Source organism: Triticum aestivum, chromosome 6B (genome assembly GCF_018294505.1).
Source record: "Triticum aestivum cultivar Chinese Spring chromosome 6B, IWGSC CS RefSeq v2.1, whole genome shotgun sequence".
NCBI classification, from domain to species: domain Eukaryota; kingdom Viridiplantae; phylum Streptophyta; class Magnoliopsida; order Poales; family Poaceae; genus Triticum; species Triticum aestivum.
This window is the reverse complement of record NC_057810.1, coordinates 443859407-443879000: the sequence shown is the minus strand read 5'-3', so window position 1 is coordinate 443879000 and position 19594 is coordinate 443859407. Positions and strand designations below refer to the sequence as shown.

At 45.4% G+C, this 19594-nt stretch overlaps 1 protein-coding gene across 1 annotated transcript; it reads right to left on the bottom strand.

The window, feature by feature from the left end:
• Positions 1-606: 606 nt before the first annotated feature.
• On the bottom strand, positions 607-3276 carry LOC123137393 (transcription termination factor MTERF5, chloroplastic). The gene is made up of 4 exons (XM_044557137.1): positions 3045-3276; positions 2295-2344; positions 1976-2197; positions 607-1897 (listed from the first exon to the last, which is right to left on the bottom strand). The coding sequence occupies exons 1-4, from the start codon at positions 3152-3154 to the stop codon at positions 825-827; spliced, it is 1455 nt and encodes a 484-aa protein (XP_044413072.1). The 5' UTR covers positions 3155-3276; the 3' UTR covers positions 607-824.
• Between the last annotated feature and the right edge of the window lie 16318 nt (positions 3277-19594).

Below are 19594 nucleotides of genomic sequence, written 5' to 3'. Positions count from 1 at the left end.
TATGAACTACATACATACTGAAATGAGTGAACAAATACAATAGAACGTGTCTATATACATTTGATTTGGAAAAAAGTTACTCTTGCCGACCCATGTTAATTGACGTACACTTAGTACTCCTGTCCCAAAATTCTTGTCCTAGATTTGTTAGATATATGGGGATGGAGGGAATATAAAGTTGTACAAAGTGTGCGTCAGTTGACATAGATAGGAAGGAGTAGAGCATTTTATATTTGTGAATGGAGAGAGTAGAATATATGATGGAAGAAATAATGTTCATAAAAAATAAATCAGTAGCAGATAGAAACATAAACGGGCCAACAAGAACTTGTAGTATCGAACAACCGCATTTGATATTGCCAACTGAGGGAAGTCACCTAAACTAGCCACCTAAGCCACCAACTGTAAACAGTTATATATCAAAGCTGTTCCTCTCCAAATGCTGCGAGTCCATCAACCGCCGTGCAAGCACAAAAGAGCATGACGAAGTAGTTATATACTCCCTCCGTTCCTAAATGTAAGTCTTTATAGATATTCCATTAGATGGACTACATACGGAGCAAAATAAATGAATCCACACTTAAAATGCATCTACATACATCCGTATATAGTTCATAATAAAATCTCTACAAAGACTTATATTTAGGAACGGAGGAAGTATATCAAAACTGTTCCTCTCAAATGCCGCACGTCCATCAACTGCCATGCAACTACAAAAGAGCATGGCGAAGTACAAATTTCCAACATAGTTCTTGTGTGCTGAAAACTATCCATCTACCAGGCTATTAAGTCAAAACTTGTGCTTTTCTGAGATTGTGATCATATCAAAATCCACCTGATTTCTTTTGTAGAATTTCCTCAAATCTGGTTTCTGAGACTGACAACATCTGGTTCAGAATCAACCTCACCCCACAACCAGTCATCCGAGCATACCGAGGTTTTATCCTCTGCTCTAAACTGTACCCAAAGTACTGCGGAAATTTCACGAGTTCATACCTTGGGTACCCCATCGTCAGAAAATATTCATATTTGGGAATCAAATTTTCTTGCAAGCTGAGAGTGTGAATAATCCCAAATCTATTTACCATAATGCCAATTTCCTCGATGCTGAACTCCCTCTCCAGGAAAAACTCTGTGATCGGCTTCAGCTTTGACTCTATGTTCAAACCAAAAGCCTGGGGACATTTCTGAATAAGAGATGCAGCATCTGCGCCGATCGACCGGAAGTAGTCAGCAGTTGGTCTGAGGTTGTCATTGACACTGTAGCTCATGAGATGAGGACATCGTGTGAGAATCTTGCCGATGTTTTCCTTAGAAACTCCTAGTTCAGTAAGGTAGCTCACAGTTATCTCCACCTTCTGCCTGCTATATGTGAGAAATGCAGGGAACCGGCATATCACCTTGCTCCACTGAGCTTTGTTGACACCGATATTCTCCATATAGGCCATCATAGGTTTCAGATTATCTGTCAAGCTGATTCCACATAGCTGAGGCCTCTTCCTGATGATTCCGGGTATGCCTGACCTCGGCACACCAAGCTCAAGCAGTAGCTCCACCAGGGGCTTTATCTTGCGATCCACATTGTAGTACGCAAATGCTGGGAACTTGCGCACGACATTCTTGATCTCCTCATGATCCATGCCGTAGTCCAGTAGGTAGAGCACTAACTCCGGGAGGGCTCCCCCTGAGGTTGGTGTGCTTACTCGAGCAATTGCCTTCTGCTTATTTGAGCTCGTTGGTGTAAGTATCATTGAGTAAGACAAGGACTCCCTTTCCGCGGAAAAAGGATCAGGGAAATTCTCCACCACTTCGACCAAACTATCCCCATGTTCTTTAGAAAGAGCTTCTAGATAGGGAAGGAGAGCATCTCTGATCTCAGGTGTACTCAGCTCCCTTCCTGAAAAATAAATATGTTGTGAAATGTTCAGAACCTATAAGGTACAAAGTTTATAGATAGCAACTTCAAGATACGAACCTTCAGCATATCGAGATCTGTAAGCACTTTGGAGCTTTGAACTCAGGTGCTCAATGAATCCATCTGATTTGTTGGCAATCCGTGCAGCTACCGCACTTCTCAAACCTTTCTGCCTTAAGAACAGCGATAGCACAGCTTTCGCTTCCTCTCTTTCTGCAGCAAGCAACCTTGAGAGAGCAGTTGTGGAGCTTTGGGCACTGGCTACCAGTAAATCATCAGCATCTGCAACATAGTTGATGTGGACCATAAATATAACTTGTGTATGCGACATACTCCCATGGAGGAGATCTTTTAAGAAGAGATAAACAGATAACCTCACATGATTGTGCATTGCAAATGGGATGTTGTCTGGAAATGAGAGTGTAAAGCCTGTATAAACAGAAGACCGCTATTAGTAATGCTGGAGCCAGTAACTAATGAAATACGGTATGGAAATCTTAAGTAGATGTTTGGTGGATTATCCTTTCAACGTCTCTTAAATCAAAAAGAAGCAGTACAGTGCCCAGTTACCAATGATTGAGCTCCTTCCCAGGTAGTACACGAGTTTACATACAAATCCATGTTTTGAAAAAGTTTACATATATTATAGACGATGCCGCACAATTATCTTTTTCGCATTTACTGAGGCAATTCAAATTGGAGACCAATAAACTAACGGTAATTATAACTCCCGAACGTTCGGGAGTTAAGCATGACAACCCGAACGGGTTTAGATGGCAAGTTTAGTTTGCGTGAGATTAAGGAAACATGGCAATTTTCTGACAAAAAAAAACGAAAAAGGACGAAGTTGCCATCCCCTATGAATTAAAGTTGCCATGTAAAAACGTTCGGGACGAAATGCTCAAAATCCGAACGTTCGGGAGTTATTGGATTCCTAAACTAAATCTATTACTAATATTCTTATACAAATCTCGACTAAGATTTGCACCGATCCTCTCAAATTGCAGGGCATCCATCATACCGTATAATCACGAGGAAACATCGGACAAGCTCCAATCCCTACTCAATTAATACTACGATACTAGTACAGAACCAATGCCATTAAGAGCGAGCGAGGAAGCGCGCCTACCTGCAGGAGGAGGGGGAGAGGACGAGCCTCCACGGCGGAAGCAGCCGGCCACGGTGTTCGGACGGGGTCAGGTGGAGGCTGAGGCGCGGGGCCGCCTGCAGGCTCGTCATCGCCGCCGGCCGGCCGGGGAGTGGAGCGCCCGCGGAGAGGGGTGGAGGGGGTGAAGGAAGAGTAGCAGGAGGTGAGGGGCTGAAGCTGTTTGGGACTTTGGAGCTGGGTTTTATCTTGTTCCACAAACAAACACCCGAAACTGAAATATCTCCAATTTCATAGACCCCGTTAAAAAATGAGATAAATTTAGGATGCCGATAACGCCTACACGTGTGGACGTTAAGGGATCTGGCCACACGTTTTGTGTGGTGTTTAAGAGGACCAGTTCACACGTTTACATGTGGGCAAAACAACTAGCATCTACACGCATCTTTTTTTTCTCGCGGTCCCTCTTACACGCATACGTGTGGGCAAAATGGATAACGCCTACACGACCTCTCTCAGCCACCTACCTCACGGTCCCGCACGCCCCGCGTGACAGTCACCACGCGTCCCTGCAGTTGCCATGGTCCGGACCCTCTTCAGTGTCCGTTTAACTGTAGTTGCCATGTCGTTGAATTACAGTTGCCATGTCGGACAACTACAATTGCCATGGTTGCTCAACTACAGTTGTCATGTATGGTCTGGTCTACTGCAGTTGTCGTCATTTCAAAACTTTAGGAGTTGCCACCTACTAACACTAGGCAGTTGCCATGTATGGTCTGGTCTATTGCAGTTGCCATGATTTCAAAACTTTAGAAGTTGACACCTACTAACACTAGGCAGTTGCCATGTAGCACTCCAAAAAAGGCATGGCAAAAAAACATGTTCGGGTAAAAGAAAGAGTTGTCATGTGCTCACAAGCACGCTAGGGCAGTTGGCATGTAAAAGAGAGAGTTGTCATCTGCTTACGTGCACGCTAGGGCAGTTGCCATGTACCATGCAAAAACACATGGCAATTCCGGTAAAAAAGAGTTGACATCTGCTTACAAGAAAAGCTAGGGCAGTTGCCATGTACCCTGCAGAAACACATGGCAACAGACAGATTTGGGTGTGGGCAAGGAGACGGGCGTGTGGGCGAAGTGATAAACACCCACACACTAGCCCCTCTGCGTGCGTGAAAACTGGTGTGTGGGCGAATTGCTAAACGCCCACACACCAGCCCCCCGTGTGGTGAAAAAGGACGTGTGGGCGACCGGATGAATGCCCACACACCATCTCAGTCCTACGTGGCACACAAAAACTGCTAGAACGCGCCAAGATTCGTGCAGAATTGATTGGACGAGGATCCATACATGTGAGCGAGTTGTCGGACGCCCACATATGTGGGCGTTAGTGTTTCCGTAAATTTAAGGGTGTTTCTAGGAAATAGCTCTCCAAAGCCCAATTGTACATTACGAAAGTGAAAATTTGAAATTACTTCGCCAACAACCACACTATTAATATATTTTTCAGAAACTTCGAGTCTAGTTGTTGTATGTCATGACAGTACAAAGAATACCGGAAATAACACAAAATACAATCAGGTTCGTGGACCAGGTAGCGACAACTATAAATACTGGAGCGAGCCAACAGCGCGTCACCGTCACCCTCCTCCCTCGTCGGAGCCGGGCAAAACTTGTTAGTAGAAAGTCGGGGAATCATCATGCTAAAGCCTCAATAGGTCAGCGCACCAGAACAACAACCGTCAGCGATCGAGAAAAGAGTAGGTTGAAATACTGAAACATGTAGACACACGACCGAAGATGAACAAAGACTGGATCCTAATAGATCCACCAAACCGAATCCGCGAGATTTGATGAAGACACGCCATCACACGTGTTAGGGCATATCTCTCTCTAAGTGGTTTTGATGTTTGCTGACAATGCATTTGCGGACTAATCGTGTGCGTTGAGCATTTCAGATATTCATTCATTGGCACGAGACGATTTATTCCCCTCGGAGCTCAAAGTAAAGACGATGTAGTTCTCTTTAGTTTCAGTTTTGGTGGACTTGAGTCATAGGAGATACCGTACTATCAAGAGAGGGTCCGTATCTGAAAGGCTAGGGTGGAATCAACACGTACACATCTCTTCTGCACCCACCGCTCCTTCCCTCATCCTTGGAGTATCCTTGTTATCGTGGAAGTGGCATAGGGGAGGTGCCAGCGGCAGTACCGTGGCCCAGAGCGGCAGTACCGCTGAAAGCCATAGGCGGTAGTACCGCCCAGGGCCACAGGCGGTAGTACCACTCTGGTGCCGCGTTAGTACCGCCTCGACTCGAGACCTGCGTCTCTCGTGTCGGGTTCAGCGGCAGTAGCAACGGTAGTAGGAGCGGTAGTACCACACCTACTACCGCTACTAGTGCCGCTCAAAGGCCCTCTCCTCCGTTCCTTCTTGCTTTTCCTTTGCAGGTGCTGTGCGCGGTCCCAGTGGTAGTACCGCTGGGCCAAGCGGTAGTACTGCTGCCGCTAGTGGTAGTACCGCTCCCTTGAGCAGTAGTACCGCTCGCTGCGGGCTGAAAGAGGGGATAACAGTTGGATTGTTCCCCCACTATAAAAGGGGGTCTTCTTCCCCAAGAAGACTTACCTCTTCCTCCCCCAAACTCCATATTGATCCAAAGCTCATTTTCGCCCGATCTCTCTCCTTAGCCAATCAAACTTGTTGATTTTCTAGGGATTCGTTGAGAAGGCCCCGATCTACACTTCCACCAAGAGAATTTTGATTCCCCCCACTGATCCCTTGTGGATCTTATTACTCTTGGTTGTTTGAGCACTCTAGACGGTTGAGATCACCCCGGAGCCGCATTCCATTGTGGTGAAGCTCCATGGTTCGTTGGGAGCCTCCAATTCGGTTGTGGAGAGAGCCCCAACCTTGTTTGTAAAGGTTCGGTTGCCGCATTCAAGGGCAACACTAGTGGAATCACGACATCTTGCATTGTGTGAGGGCGTGAGGAGAATACGGGCCCCCTAGTGGCTTCTTGGGGAGAATTGTTCCTCCACACGCTCCAACGGAGACGTAGTTTCCCTCAAAGGGAAGGAACTTCGGTAACATATCCTCGTCTCAACCCGCTCCACTTATGGTAATCACTTACCTTTACTTTGTGCAAGCTATTGTTGTGTTGTATCATTTGCTTGCACTTGTTGTTCTTAGCATCATATATGTTGCTCACCTAGTTTCACATCTAGACAACCTTTGTTGCTAACCCTAATTTGTTAAGAAAAGTTAAAATTTGGTAGTTGCCTATTCACCCCCCCTCTAGTCAACCATATCGATCCTTTAAATTGGTATCAGAGCCTTGTCTCTTTATTAAGGGTTTCACCACCCGAAGAGTATGGTTGACACTGAGGAGGAAGTGCCCGAGGCCATGGAGTTGACTTCAATCACACAAGATGACTTAAATGAAGCTATGGCTTCACTTAAGACATCTATGACGACCGAAGTCAAGTCTATGCTTAAAGAATTGCTTGAGGGGATGAAATCCACTCCCAACCCCTTGCTTGTGGTTAATCCCACGACATCGGAGTCGGAGGCCAATTCCGCCAAGGAAGCGGCTGAAGGTACTCATGTTCCTTCCCCTCATGACAAGAATGGGATGGGAACCTTTGGCTCGGTCCGCCCCCCCCTCGGTCTATGGAGGACCGGTCCCTACACCTCGCATTAATAATCACGGTCCTCCTCCCAAGCTTGTTAAAGGTGATTTTACTAATTGGGTCTTTCGCATCAAGTCTCATTTGAATCACAACTCAAACTTTTGAAGAATCATTGAGCAAGGCTTCTACCCGCATGATCCAAACAACTTCACCCTAAGAGAAGAAGTGGAAAATCAATACAATCACTTTGCTTTGTTCATCCTTCAAGATGCGGCCCCACCCGAAGATCTATCCCACTTGCATCCCTTCACGCGTGCAAAGGTTTGTGGGGAACACATTGTATCTATGTACAAGGGGAGCTCAAGCATCCAACGGTCCAACTTTGAAGTGGTCCTTGATGAGGCTGATGAATTCGTGATGCTAGAAGATGAGGATCCGCGTGATCTCTATCGGAGGGTGACAACTCTTGCGGTTGCTCTCCAAGACCATGGGAGCAAGGATACGGATGACACTTGGATCAAGCGCAAGTTTCTCAAGGCCATCATGCCATTCAACAAGGCCATGTCTTCCGTGATTCGTCAAAGGCCGGACTTTCACACCTTAACCTCAAGTGAAGTGTTGGATGAGTTTATTGCCATGAACATCATGAACAAGACCACCGACAATGCTCTTGCTCGTGTCCGGTCAAAGAAAATCTCAACTGCCCTTGCTTTGAAGGCCAAGGTACTTCCGGAAGAGGAAGAGGAGGAAGAAGAGGAGTGTTGCCCCGAGGACACCAAATATGCTTACCATGAGCACATGGCTCTTGCATCAAGGCAATTTTGGAGCAACAAGAGGAACTCAAGGCCCAACTTCACCAAGAACAACTCAAGTGGGTCAAAGAACAAGAAACGAGTAAGGACTTGCTACAATTGAGGCAATGTGGGTCACTTTGTGGTGGAGTGCCCGTATGAGAAGATGGAAGACAATGGTGGCAAACTCATTCACAAAGACAAAGCCAAGTCGTTCCCTAGCAAGAACAACTTCACCAAAAAGACTCCTCCAAAGGGCTTGGTGGCACATGAAGAGTACCCCTCCGATGATGATGAGGAAGATACAAGTGGAGAGGGAATAGCAACGGCAACCATTGCCATTTCTACTTCTTCCCCCTCCAAGGTGTCTCTCTTCGGCGCCCCCAATGAAAACATCATTGCCAAGTGTCTCATGGCCAAAGGTATCAACAAGGTAACTCCTAACATCAAAACCACCATCATTACTACTCCTTCATTGTTAGATTGTGTTGATGATAGTGAGGTGGTAAAAGTTAATGAGAATGCGTTCACCAAGTTTGTGAGCAAGCTCAAGGGTGAATCAAAGAAGCACTTTGTTGCTCTCTTGGAACAACTTGGTGAGGCCAATGATATCATTGATTCGCATGAGGATACTATCTCCAAGTTGGAGGGGCATAGTCGTGACTATGCCGATGAGATTGCGGATCTTTCCATTGCTCTGGAGGGAGAGCGAGATCTTCGTTTGACTCTTGAGGAGTCACACATCATGGATCATGCTAAATTGCAAAAAGATCTTGATCATGCTATTGTTCTTACTCGTGTGCTTAATTCCGAGAAAGTTGCACTTGGGGTTGGCCATGATAGACTCAAGGAAGAATTTGATACACTTGACAAGGGTCACAAGGTCTTGAAGGGCGTTCATGCTTCTCCCAAAGAGTGTCATGATCAACTCCAAGTGAGGCTAACCAAGGAGATTTCCACGTGTACTCCCTTCATTCTAATTGAGAATGCCCATGCTACTAATTGTAAGTGCATCTAGTGACACCCCTAGTTGGTTTTGGAGTATTGACGACGTACGTGGTTGAGGGACTAATGTGTTTGTGAGAATTGCAGGATAACACAAGTAGTAGTCCCTCATTGATTCGGTTTACCTACCAGAGATGACCCCTAAAAATGTGTGAAGACATTGAAGACAATGGTGGTTCATGAAGACATTCACGATGAAGATTATGACATGTGAAGATATTCACTTGAAGACTATGGAGTGTGAAGACATAGCTATTTTGTAGTTTCCTTTCTTCTTTATTGAGTCATAGGAACCACCATACTGTTAAGTGGGGTCCAAGTGAACAAAGTCAGAGTGACTGATGTGATGCTCAACCAAATCCTATGTCTTCGAGCGAAGACAATGAGAGCAAATCTTATCCAGAGCTGGATGAGTCAGCTTTGCTTGTAGCCCAAGCCAAGCTGCCACGTGTGTTTGAAATCCCACCATTGGACACGTGTCGGTTCCTTAGTGACCCAGGGTCATTTCAGACATATCAGGTCGGGTTGCCACTTAGCTATAAATAGCCTACCCCCTACACCATAAATTGGTGGCTCCTTAGAGTTAGTGCATGGCTTTTCTCATTTGAGAGCAACCCACCTCTGAAGCATTTGAGAGAGAGAGATCCTTGCGAGGACTAAGCCCAAAACACCCAAAGCCAAAGAGTGTTAGGCATCACTGAAGTCTTTCTGTCCGCGTAATCTAAAGACTTGTTACACTTGAGGACTGTGAATCCTCCAGCCGGTTAGGCGTCGCGTTTTGAGCATCCAAGAGTCATTGTGGATTGCCGGTGAACGAAGTTTGTGAAGGTTTGTAAGTCTACCTTGAAGACTTACCAGAGTGATTGGGCGAGGACTGGGTGTCCTTAGCTCAAGGGGAATAAGGTGAAGAAACGGTCTTCTGAGTTCAATCTCAGCCTCCCTAAACAGACGTATAGTTGTCATAACAACTGGAACTGGTCTACCAAATCCTTGTCTTCACCAAGCAACTGGTTCTATCCCCTACTCTCATTACTCTTCAGTTTGTCTTCGTGAAGTCATTGCTTGCCTACGTGATTCATTTGACTTCACTGTGTGAAGACTCGTATCTGTTTGGCTTCGTACTGTCTTCCATCCTGATCATGTCTACCTAGTTGTAGTTAGTCTTCGTGCTTCCACTGTATTGTATGCTTGACTAATGCTTGCCTAGTGTAGTTTTCATTCTGTTGCTTACTATATAGGTTCAGTTTACTTGTTTGTCTTAAAATCCATCGTGTTTTGAAGACTTTCACAAAAATCGCCTATTCACCCCCTCTAGTCGATAACTAGCACTTTCAATTGGTATCAGAGCAAGGTAGTCCCTTGTTCTGTGTGATTCGGTTTAACCACCTGGAGTTTTAGCTATGTTGACTACAGGGATAATCAAGGTCTCCGCTGCGTGTCCTATTTCTGATGGTCATGATTATCCCAAATGGAAGGCCCTGATGAGGAAGCGCCTCCTTGCAATGAACAGTGAACTGTGGACCGTCACAGAGATTGGTCTCACCGATCTATGCAAGATGGCGCATGCCGACAACATTTGCAAGTACACTCAGCTGGATATCATGGCTAAGGATATCATATGCTCCTGCCTGTCCAATGACGAGTTCATGCGCATCATGCATCTCTGCAATGCAAAGCTTATATGGGACCGAATTTCTGATGTTTATGAAGGTCATCAAACTCGTCAAGACCCCTGGTTCTGCGATTTCAAGGAGTCTCTTAAAACGATGACTTTTAAACCCGAGCCATCTACTCCAACCTACTGCTTCATGGCACGTGGTGCCAAGGTAACCTCACGAGATGCCTATTTCCAAACCTCTAGTGAAGATGACTCTGATTGTGAATCCAAAGCTAGATATAAAACACTTGCTAAAATTGCAACTGAGCAACAAACTGCTACGGAACATATTTAAAGCTGTTAGACAAAAGCGATGACCTGTTGGACGTGGAAATGAATCAAACTCAGTCCTTAATTGAAGATATTAAAAGTCTTCGCGTTAAGTATGAAGAAGTTCAAAGTCGTCATGAAACTCTCTCAGCCTCTCATGAGAAGCATTCCTACGATTATCTTCAAAGGAAGCAAGACCTTGAGAAACTGAGAGTGTCTCATGAAGATCTTCAAAAAGAGAACGATTCACTGCTCGCCCAACAGATTAGTTCCACTCAGGTAGAATTTGTTCCACCATGTTTAAAATGTCTTGTGCGTGATAATGTTGTCTCAGTTGCTGGATGTTCTACTACTTCTAATGTTGCAATATCTTCAACTGATGATGTGGTAACTAACCCCTCTTCTGAGGATGCCACTACTATTGCTCATGAGAATGCTAGGTTGAAGACATTGCTTGAGACTGGCATGTACAAGAACCTCAAAGGGCATCAGACTTTGTGCGATGTCCTCAAAAAACAGATTCTGAACCGAAACCCTAGGAAAGAGGGTGTTGGGTTCGAGAGGGAAATGAACGTTGATGGTTCATACTGGATGCTTGAGTAGTACCCCAAAACCACTTGGGTTGCTGCTAAGGATCCTTCTGTGGATCCATCCACTTTATCTGGCTTCACTTGTGCTAACCCAATTGTCATTGATGAATCCTTTGATGCCAATTATAAAATGCTTAAGAATCAGAATGGTGAAGTGTTTGCCAGGTACATTGGTACTAACTGCAGGAACGGGCTATCCCAGAAGAAGATCTGGGTGCCCAAAAGTTGTCTTGAGAAGCTTCTCGTGAATGTCGTAATGACACCACCTGGGAAGAAGACAAACCCCAAACCAAAGGCATCATATGGCCCAAAGGCTTCATACATACATAGGACCACTCATGGTCACCCTAACGCCAATGTTTTGCAGGAGAACCATTATGAGACTCATGAATATGAGCGTGTTTCCTCTAACCGCTATGTTCACAAAACTAAGAACTTTTCTGCATATTCATATGAGTACTATTCTCCTCCTGCGAAGCTATTTGCTAGGGCTCCCAAGCCAAAGTTCTCAGATGCTGCACTTAGACTCATTGCTTCTAAGCCACCCCTGAAGATGTGGGTGGTTAAGAAGAATTAACTTCTCTTGCAGGGAAAGGTCTCCAGCCGGAAATCAAAGACTTCTGACGCCAATGCTGGAGACCTAAAACATCTTGTGGGACGCAAGATAAAATGCCCCAATGGTCTTACCATGTATTTCGTCCCAGGGTTCCTTGACGAGCATCCTATCATGCCTAACCAGAATCTAAACTTTGATAATATGCTTGTTCGCTACATGTTTCTGCTTCACAATACTCTTGGTGAAGCCTATCCCGCTAACTGCACTGTAGGGTACAACTCCGAAAGCCACTGAATGGATCATGGACAACGGCTGCACCAACCACATGACTGGTGATCGAAGTCTTCTTATGGATTGAACCCTACATCCATCTACTAAGAGCCACAACACATTCACTAACACAGGTAAAAGCAAGGTATTGGGTCTTGGTACAATTGTTATCTCAAAGGATCAGCACATGGACAAAGTGATGCTTGTTGAATCCCTTGGATACAACTTAATGTCTGTGTCAATGCTCTGTGATCTGAACATGATTGTGATATTTGGAAAATATCGTTGTCTTGTGCTAATGGAATCTGACAAATCTCTAGTCTTCGAAGGCTATCGAAGAGGTGATCTGTATATGGTAGATTTCTCAGCAGGACCACAACTTGCCGTATGTCTTCTAGCAAAGGCTTCAGAATGCTGGCTATGGCATCGACGGCTAGGACATGCGGGCATGAGGAACCTGTACACTCTCGCGAAGAAGAAGCACATCATTGGCATTGAGGGCGTCAAGTTCAAGAAGGATCATCTATGTGGTGCTTGTGAAGCTGGTAAGATGACTAGAGCCAAGGATCCCTCGAAGACAATCATGACTACCTCACATCCCTTCGAGCTGCTTCACATGGACTTATTTGGCCCTACTCATGACTCTACCCTTACTACCACTGCACATATCTATGGCTTCGTTATTGTTGATGATTATTCGAGATACACCTGGGTACACATAATTCTCTATAAGACTGAAGTGCAGGATGTCTTCAGACGCTTCGCAAATCGGGCCATGACGAATTATGGCATCAAGATCAAGCACATCCGGAGTGACAATGGCACTAAGTTCAAGAACACTGGCCTCGACACTTATCTTGATACCTTGGGCATCACACATGAGTTCTCTACTCCTTACACACCTCAGTAGAATGGCATAGTGGATCGCAAGAACAGAATGCTCATTGAGATGGCACGAACGATGCTTGATGAATACAAGACTCCAAGAAAATTCCGGCCCCAAGCCATTGATATTGCATGCCACATCATCAACAGAGTCTATCTTCATAAGTTCTTCAAGAAAACATCTTATGAACTTTTGACTGGTAAGAAGCCAAACGTCAGTTACTTCAAAGTCTTTGGTGCTAGGTGCTGGATCAAGGATCCACATCACACGTCTAAATTCGCACCGAAAGCACATGAAGGTTTTATGCTTGGTTAAGGAAAGGACTCGCACACCTACAGAGTCTTCAACCTCTTTCGCTACAAAGTGGTTGAAACTGTAGATGTGCGGTTCGATGAAACTAACGGTTCGCAAAGATAGAACCTGCCTGATGTGCTAGATGAAGCTACACAAGCTATCAGGTTGATGGGTACTGGAGAAATCATACCCATCGAGGAACAGGCTTAGGATGAGATCATCATTTCTGCACCTAACCAACATGAATACAATGCTTAGTCTGAAGCCAATGCTGAAGATGAAGACGATAGTCAGTCTGATCAAAATCTTCGTCCAGCTCATCCTCGGGTCGCAAATGAAGTCCAGATTGAGAAGATTATCGATAGCATCAATGCACCTGGTCCTCTCACTCGATCAAGAGCTATGCAACTGGCAAATTTCTGCGATCACTTTGCTTTTGTCTTTGTGTCTGAACCCAAGAAAGTCGAAGAAGCCTTCATGGAACCTGAATGGATTCAAGCCATGCAAGAAGAGCTTCAACAGTTTGAGCTGAATAATGTATGGGAGCTTGTCAAACGTCCCGATCCTCGCAAGCACAATATCATTGGCACGAAATGGATCTATCACAACAAGCAATACAACTTGGACAAGTTGTCAGAAACAAAGCTCGCCTCATCGCTCAAGGTTACACACAAGTGGAAGGAATCGACTTTGATGAAACCTTTGCTCCTGTGGCTAGGCTTGAAGCCATTTGCATACTGCTGACCTATGCTAACCATCACAACATTCTTCTGTATCAAATGGATGTGAAGAGTGGCTTTCTCAACGGCAAAATCTAAGAAGAAGTGTATGCCGCTCAACCGCCTGGTTTTGAAGATCCAAAGCATCCTGATATGGTGTACAAGCTCAACAAGGCACTATATGGCCTCAAACAAGCACCTCATGCCTGGTATGACACACTCAAAGAATTCCTGAAGAGCAAAGGCTTCAAACCTGGTTCTCTAGATCCCTCTCTCTTCACGAAGAACATATGATGGCGAACTGCTTGTGTGTCAAATATATGTGGATGACACCATCTTCGGCTGCACTAATAAGAGATACAGTGATGAATTTGGATACATGATGCAAGAGCAATATCAGATGTCCATGATGGGAGAGCTGAAGTTCTTCCTTGGTCTTCAAATCCATCAACAATGCAATGGCATCTTCGTATCACAACAAAAATACCTCAAAGATTGCCTGAAAAAGTTTGGAATGCAAGACTGCAAAGGGTACACAACGCCAATGCCAACCGAAAGTCATCTTGGCCCTGACGACAACGGTAAAGAGTTCGATCAAAAGGTATACCGCTTCATGATTGGTTCTTTACTATACTTATGTGCATCTAGGCCTAATATTATGCTTATCATTTGCATGTGTGCCCGATTCCAAGCGGCACCAAAGGAATCGCATCACCTTGCTATGAAGCGGATTCTTCGAAATTTGGCTCACACCCCAACACTAGGATTATGGTATCCAAAGGGCTCATCGTTTGATCTAGTTGGATACTGAGATGTTGATTATGCTGGTGACAAAGTTGATTGCAAGTCTACATCAGGCACATGTTACTTTCTTGGACGATCTCTTGTCTGTTGGTCTTCAAAGAAGCATAACTGTGTATCCCTCTCCACTGCTGAATTTGAATACATTGCTGCTGGATCTTGCTGTGCTCAGCTTCTCTGGATGAAGCAAACTCTCAAGGATTATGGCATCAACATGAAGAATGTGCCACTCTTCTGCGACAATGAAAGCACCATCAAGATTGCCAAGAATCCAGTTCAGCACTCGAAGACAAAGCACATTGAGATTCATCATCACTTTCTCAGAGATCATGTCATCAAGGAAGATATTGATATCATACACGTCAAAACTGAAGAGCAACTGGCAGATATCTTCACAAAGCCCTTGGATGAGAAAAGGTTTTGCAAGCTGCGGTGTGAGCTAAATATCTTAGAATCCTCAAATGTCCAGTGAATGGACACACATCCTAACGCTTATGCATGTTGATGACTTAGATGTGCAACACGCAAAGTAACGTATTTCTTCAATCAATGAAGACTTACCCTCTGAGTGTGAATACATTAATGTGGAATTTTACTTCGGAGCGCCACGATAATTGTGCGCCGTGTCTGGGTCTAATACTTCCTATACGGTGGGTAACGCCACCACCACACTTTCTTGAAGATTTTCATTTGGCGTCATGATTGCATTATCTTCACATTTGGATTGTCTTCAACATTGATTTGTCTTCAAAATCTATATCTTCGCAATGTTGATTTATCTTCAATACTATATATGTGTTCTGTCCTCTACAACATTCACTTATAGCTATGTCTTCAAGTTGCTATTTTTCTGACCTAAGTGAATGTGATCGGACCCTAATCCCTTATGTGCTACTCCCTCAAATTCTTTTTGTCTAGTCATATGCATTCTGTTGACACCTGTCAAATATCTTCATTGTGTCCTTGTCAGCTGAAGATACAAAGACACACATTTAAGACTGCTTTTAATGCCTTATCTTTTACCTGAAAACCGGAGAAGCCGGAACGACCACCCGACAATCCAGGCATGCGTAGGAACATGGTTCAACTCCTGATAAGTTGCATGCATGCCACGTGTCCTTCAGATGTGAACCGCCAGGGGCACCTGCGTAATTGCACTGCGCTGCCCTCCTTCTTATAAATACTCGCCCATGCGGTCATTATCCCCTCTTCCACCTCGCCATCTCGCTCAAACCCTAGTGCCACCGCTAGCTCGTGTCGACGCCGGAGACGAAGCGCTTAGCTGCCGCGGCTTCTTCGACGCCGGCCTCACGCCGGTCGCTGACCTCGTCTTCTCCGCCACCGCCATAGGTGTCTTCCATCGCCAAGATAGGGCACGAGAGATTGGACTGCTCGACATCCATTCTGCCTCGTCTAGCAGTTCCTCTGTGGTAAATAAAACTCGCTTTTTACTACCTTTTAGATCCGTCAAATCTGTCAACTTCACCCAAAAGTGGTTTCTGAACTTCCAAATCTGGATCTTTCCTTTTCTGCATCTCATATCTTGCAAAGTATGTTCACTTATGCTTCACAACTAGTTAGATTCCTCACCTGTACTTATTCATTCGTACAAATCTGGAACCAACTTCCTTCAAATAAGTGAATGTCTTCGCACTGTGAGGTCAATGTCTTCTAACTGATTTATCTTCAAAATCTTCTAAGAATGCATATGACCTCTTCCCCTTCCCTCGCATCTCTAATGCTATCACAGGTACATGTCCGTGGGAGAATCCCTTGGTTCTCATAGTCTGCATTCATTTGCAGAATTCTTACAGCGTCATATTGAATCTCCTGAAGCCAGTTCTTGTTTGACAAGTCGACGGAAGCCTTTCACTGTTCTGAAGCCAATCCGTCTGAACCCAATGGCCACTGAAAAATCTGCAAGGAAAGGCGGCAGGCAACACCATGGCAATACTGATCTGGACCTACCCCCAGATCTGTATGAGCTCTAAAAATCTGATCCCGAAGAGAGCTATACACAACGCAAGTACAGAATCCAATGGATACGAAGATATTGGGCTAAGCAGTGGTACAAGTACAACTTCGTGACACCTGAATATGCTAAGAAGAATGCCATCAAGCGCCCATGGGGCGATATTCTTTACAAGAACTTAGCACCAAAGACAAAAGCTGAAGCTATTGCTCAGAAGTTCTATCCATGCATGGTCCGAGGACCTCAGCCAGAAAATGCCGACCCATCATCTCTTCTATGGTGTTGTGATGATGATCTCTTCAAGCGCAACTTCTAGTTTGCAAAGGATTCTGCCAAGCAGAACAAGAAGGAGTTTGGACTCGATTTTAACCCTGGTCCGTCTGCACTAAGGTCAGATGGTACACGTGAAGCCAATGAAAACAGAATTGGCCCCTTTGCCAACTTTGATGGGCTTCTGTCTCACATTGCTACCCAGAGGGGCATTGTGGAGCAATCTGCTGAAGATGCAGACTCTGATGATGCTCCTTCACCACCGAAGCAGAAGAAAAAGTCCAAAGCTTCAAAGCCCTCTGCTGTTGCTGCTCCAAAAGCTTCGACGAAGAAGCCATTGAAAATGCACCTCCTGAAAGCCAGTGTGCAATCAGAAGATCTGTCCCATGTGTCCAAGAGGACCAAGAAGCCAAAGCCTAGGAAGGTTTCTGGGCAGGCTCTCACTCCAGCTGCCGTCCTGCGCAATGAGGAAAACACTATTGATCTGTCAAGTGATGAAGATCTTGCAGATGATGCTCTGGAACAGCTGATCAAGAGCAAACAGGAGGCTGAGATCTTCCAGGATCTGCCTCTATTTGATGCTGACATTCTGAACAACTTCATTGATGAATGTTTTGAGGACCAACGCATCAACCTTGATGATCTGCAGCTGCCAGTGGACATCAGTGTTGCCTTTCATGGAGCCATTACAAATGAACTTGCCTTGGCTCAAAAAATCATCAGGCTCAAGAGCAAGATTGACCATGAGAAGGCACACTTCAAGAAGCACATGCACAAGCTCAGCATGGCTGATGTGCAAATCTTCAAGAAGATGATGAACGACCTCAAAGCTGAATTCAACAAGAAGCATGAAGAAGCCAAAGGCTCATGCGAGCGCATGAAGTATTATGCACAAAAATGTGTGCAAGCACACAATGAAGCTGAAAAGAGAAAAGCTCTTGGGTGTCCTGGCATCGACCCCAGGATGGCTGCCAAGAAAAGCAAGAAGCCTGCAGAAGCTAATCCCGATGCTCCAAGGCAGGGACAACCAAGCATTGTCTTCCCTACCAGCATGACTGGCTCGAAGCCAAAGGTCCCCTCTGCCGCTTCTGAACTCAAGAAGACTAGGCAAGATGAAGTCGAAGCCAGGAAGAGGAAGCTCAAAGATACATCTGACGATGCTCCCTCCAAGAATAAGTTGAAGACAAAGGCTTCAAAGTCTTCAAGAAAAGAGCGTGCTGCTGCCACAGAGCCCCTCATTGTTGAATCCATCTCTGTTGCCTTACCTGCCTCTGCCAACCGCGAGCGCCGCCTCGTAGTCCATGAGCCTGCTTCCATAGAGGCTCCAGAAAATGAAGAAGTTCCAGCTGCTGACCCCAACGCTGCTGAAGACATTGGTCGTGAAGACAATGTGAATGATGATGAAGTTCTTCCTCAGCTTGAACCTACACCCATGGTATCATCGCCTGCTCCGACGAGTAGTGAATTGTTCAGTATTGGTCGTCCTCTAACTCCTCGTCCTATGACGCCAATCACTCAGGATATGCCAATGGATGATGAAGCTATTCTGCGCACTCCTCCAGCTCAAGTCACCACTCCGGTGCTTGAGACTCAGCAAGAAAGTCCTGACGACTTTGATTTCACTATCCCCTCACCATAGGTTTCGCCTTCCTTCAGGAGGCTTCACAGAGGTCCCAGGTCTCAGGCGTCCATGTCTATCATACCAGAGGAGGATGTGCAACAAACTGGCTCAGTAGCACGTCAAGTGTTCCATGACGCCATCCCCTCTGCGACTGTTCAAGAGTCCGAAGCAAAAGCTGTTGAAGAAATTCTGGCTACATCAGCCGATGAAGAAAGAGAAGAAGAAAGAGAAGCCACTCCCCCTGCCAGTGATCTAGTCATACAAGCCGAGAATGTGCTTGTGCCAGACCCTCCAGTCGTTGAAGAGATGGAGGTTGAAACCAATGTGGCTGCCACAACATCAATATTGAAGCCAATGACACTGTCATGGCTGAAGACAATGTGGAGCCCAAAGCCAATGTAGCAACTGACAATATTGAACATCCAATCACTTCTGATGACGCCATTCCTCCACCAAGGCCACATACCATGGAACGTGCATTCTATCAAGATGAGTTGGTAACTGTCAGATGGCCTATAATGGTTCCACCCACTGCTCCCGGGCCACAATATGATTATCATGTGGAGCAGAGGCCTCAGACCTTGAAGCCAAAGCCAAGATTGCCAAGGCTTCCTAGTGAAGCCAAAGCACAACACATTCTTCGACAGTGCCAAGAACCCATACACAAAGCCCAAGATCTCCTCTGATAGGTTTTGGAGCCGACAGCAATGAAGCTATTACTCGTATATCCTATACAACCAAGACCAGATTTTTCCTTATAAGCGTCTGGATTATGATGCTGTTGCTGGTCTGCCATGTCTTGAAGAGGCACTTGATTGTTTCAGAGATGTTGGGCTGTTGTCTTTTGTGACTGACAAGGAGCACTGGAACAAAGAGCTTCTGCTGCAGTTCTATGCAACTTTGCACATTCGAGGCTACAACAGGGATCCGAAGACTTGGGTCCTTGAGTGGATGACAGGAGATGTTCATCATGAAGCCAAAGCTCAGGACGTTATTGAGCTTACTTCCTTGCCCACTCCTGGTGAGTTATATGAACCAGGTTGTCAGCTCTATCAAGATGAACTGCAAAGCATCTTTTGGAAGCCCGAGCCAAATATGAATTAGATGCTGAGCATGATGAAGCCATTGCCTCAAGACACTGATTACCCTAAAGAGTTCTTTGTTGAACACCTCAAGTACTTGCCTCGCACAGTATATCACATTCTAAGGCATACTCTGAGGCCAATCAAAGGACACTCTTCTGGAGC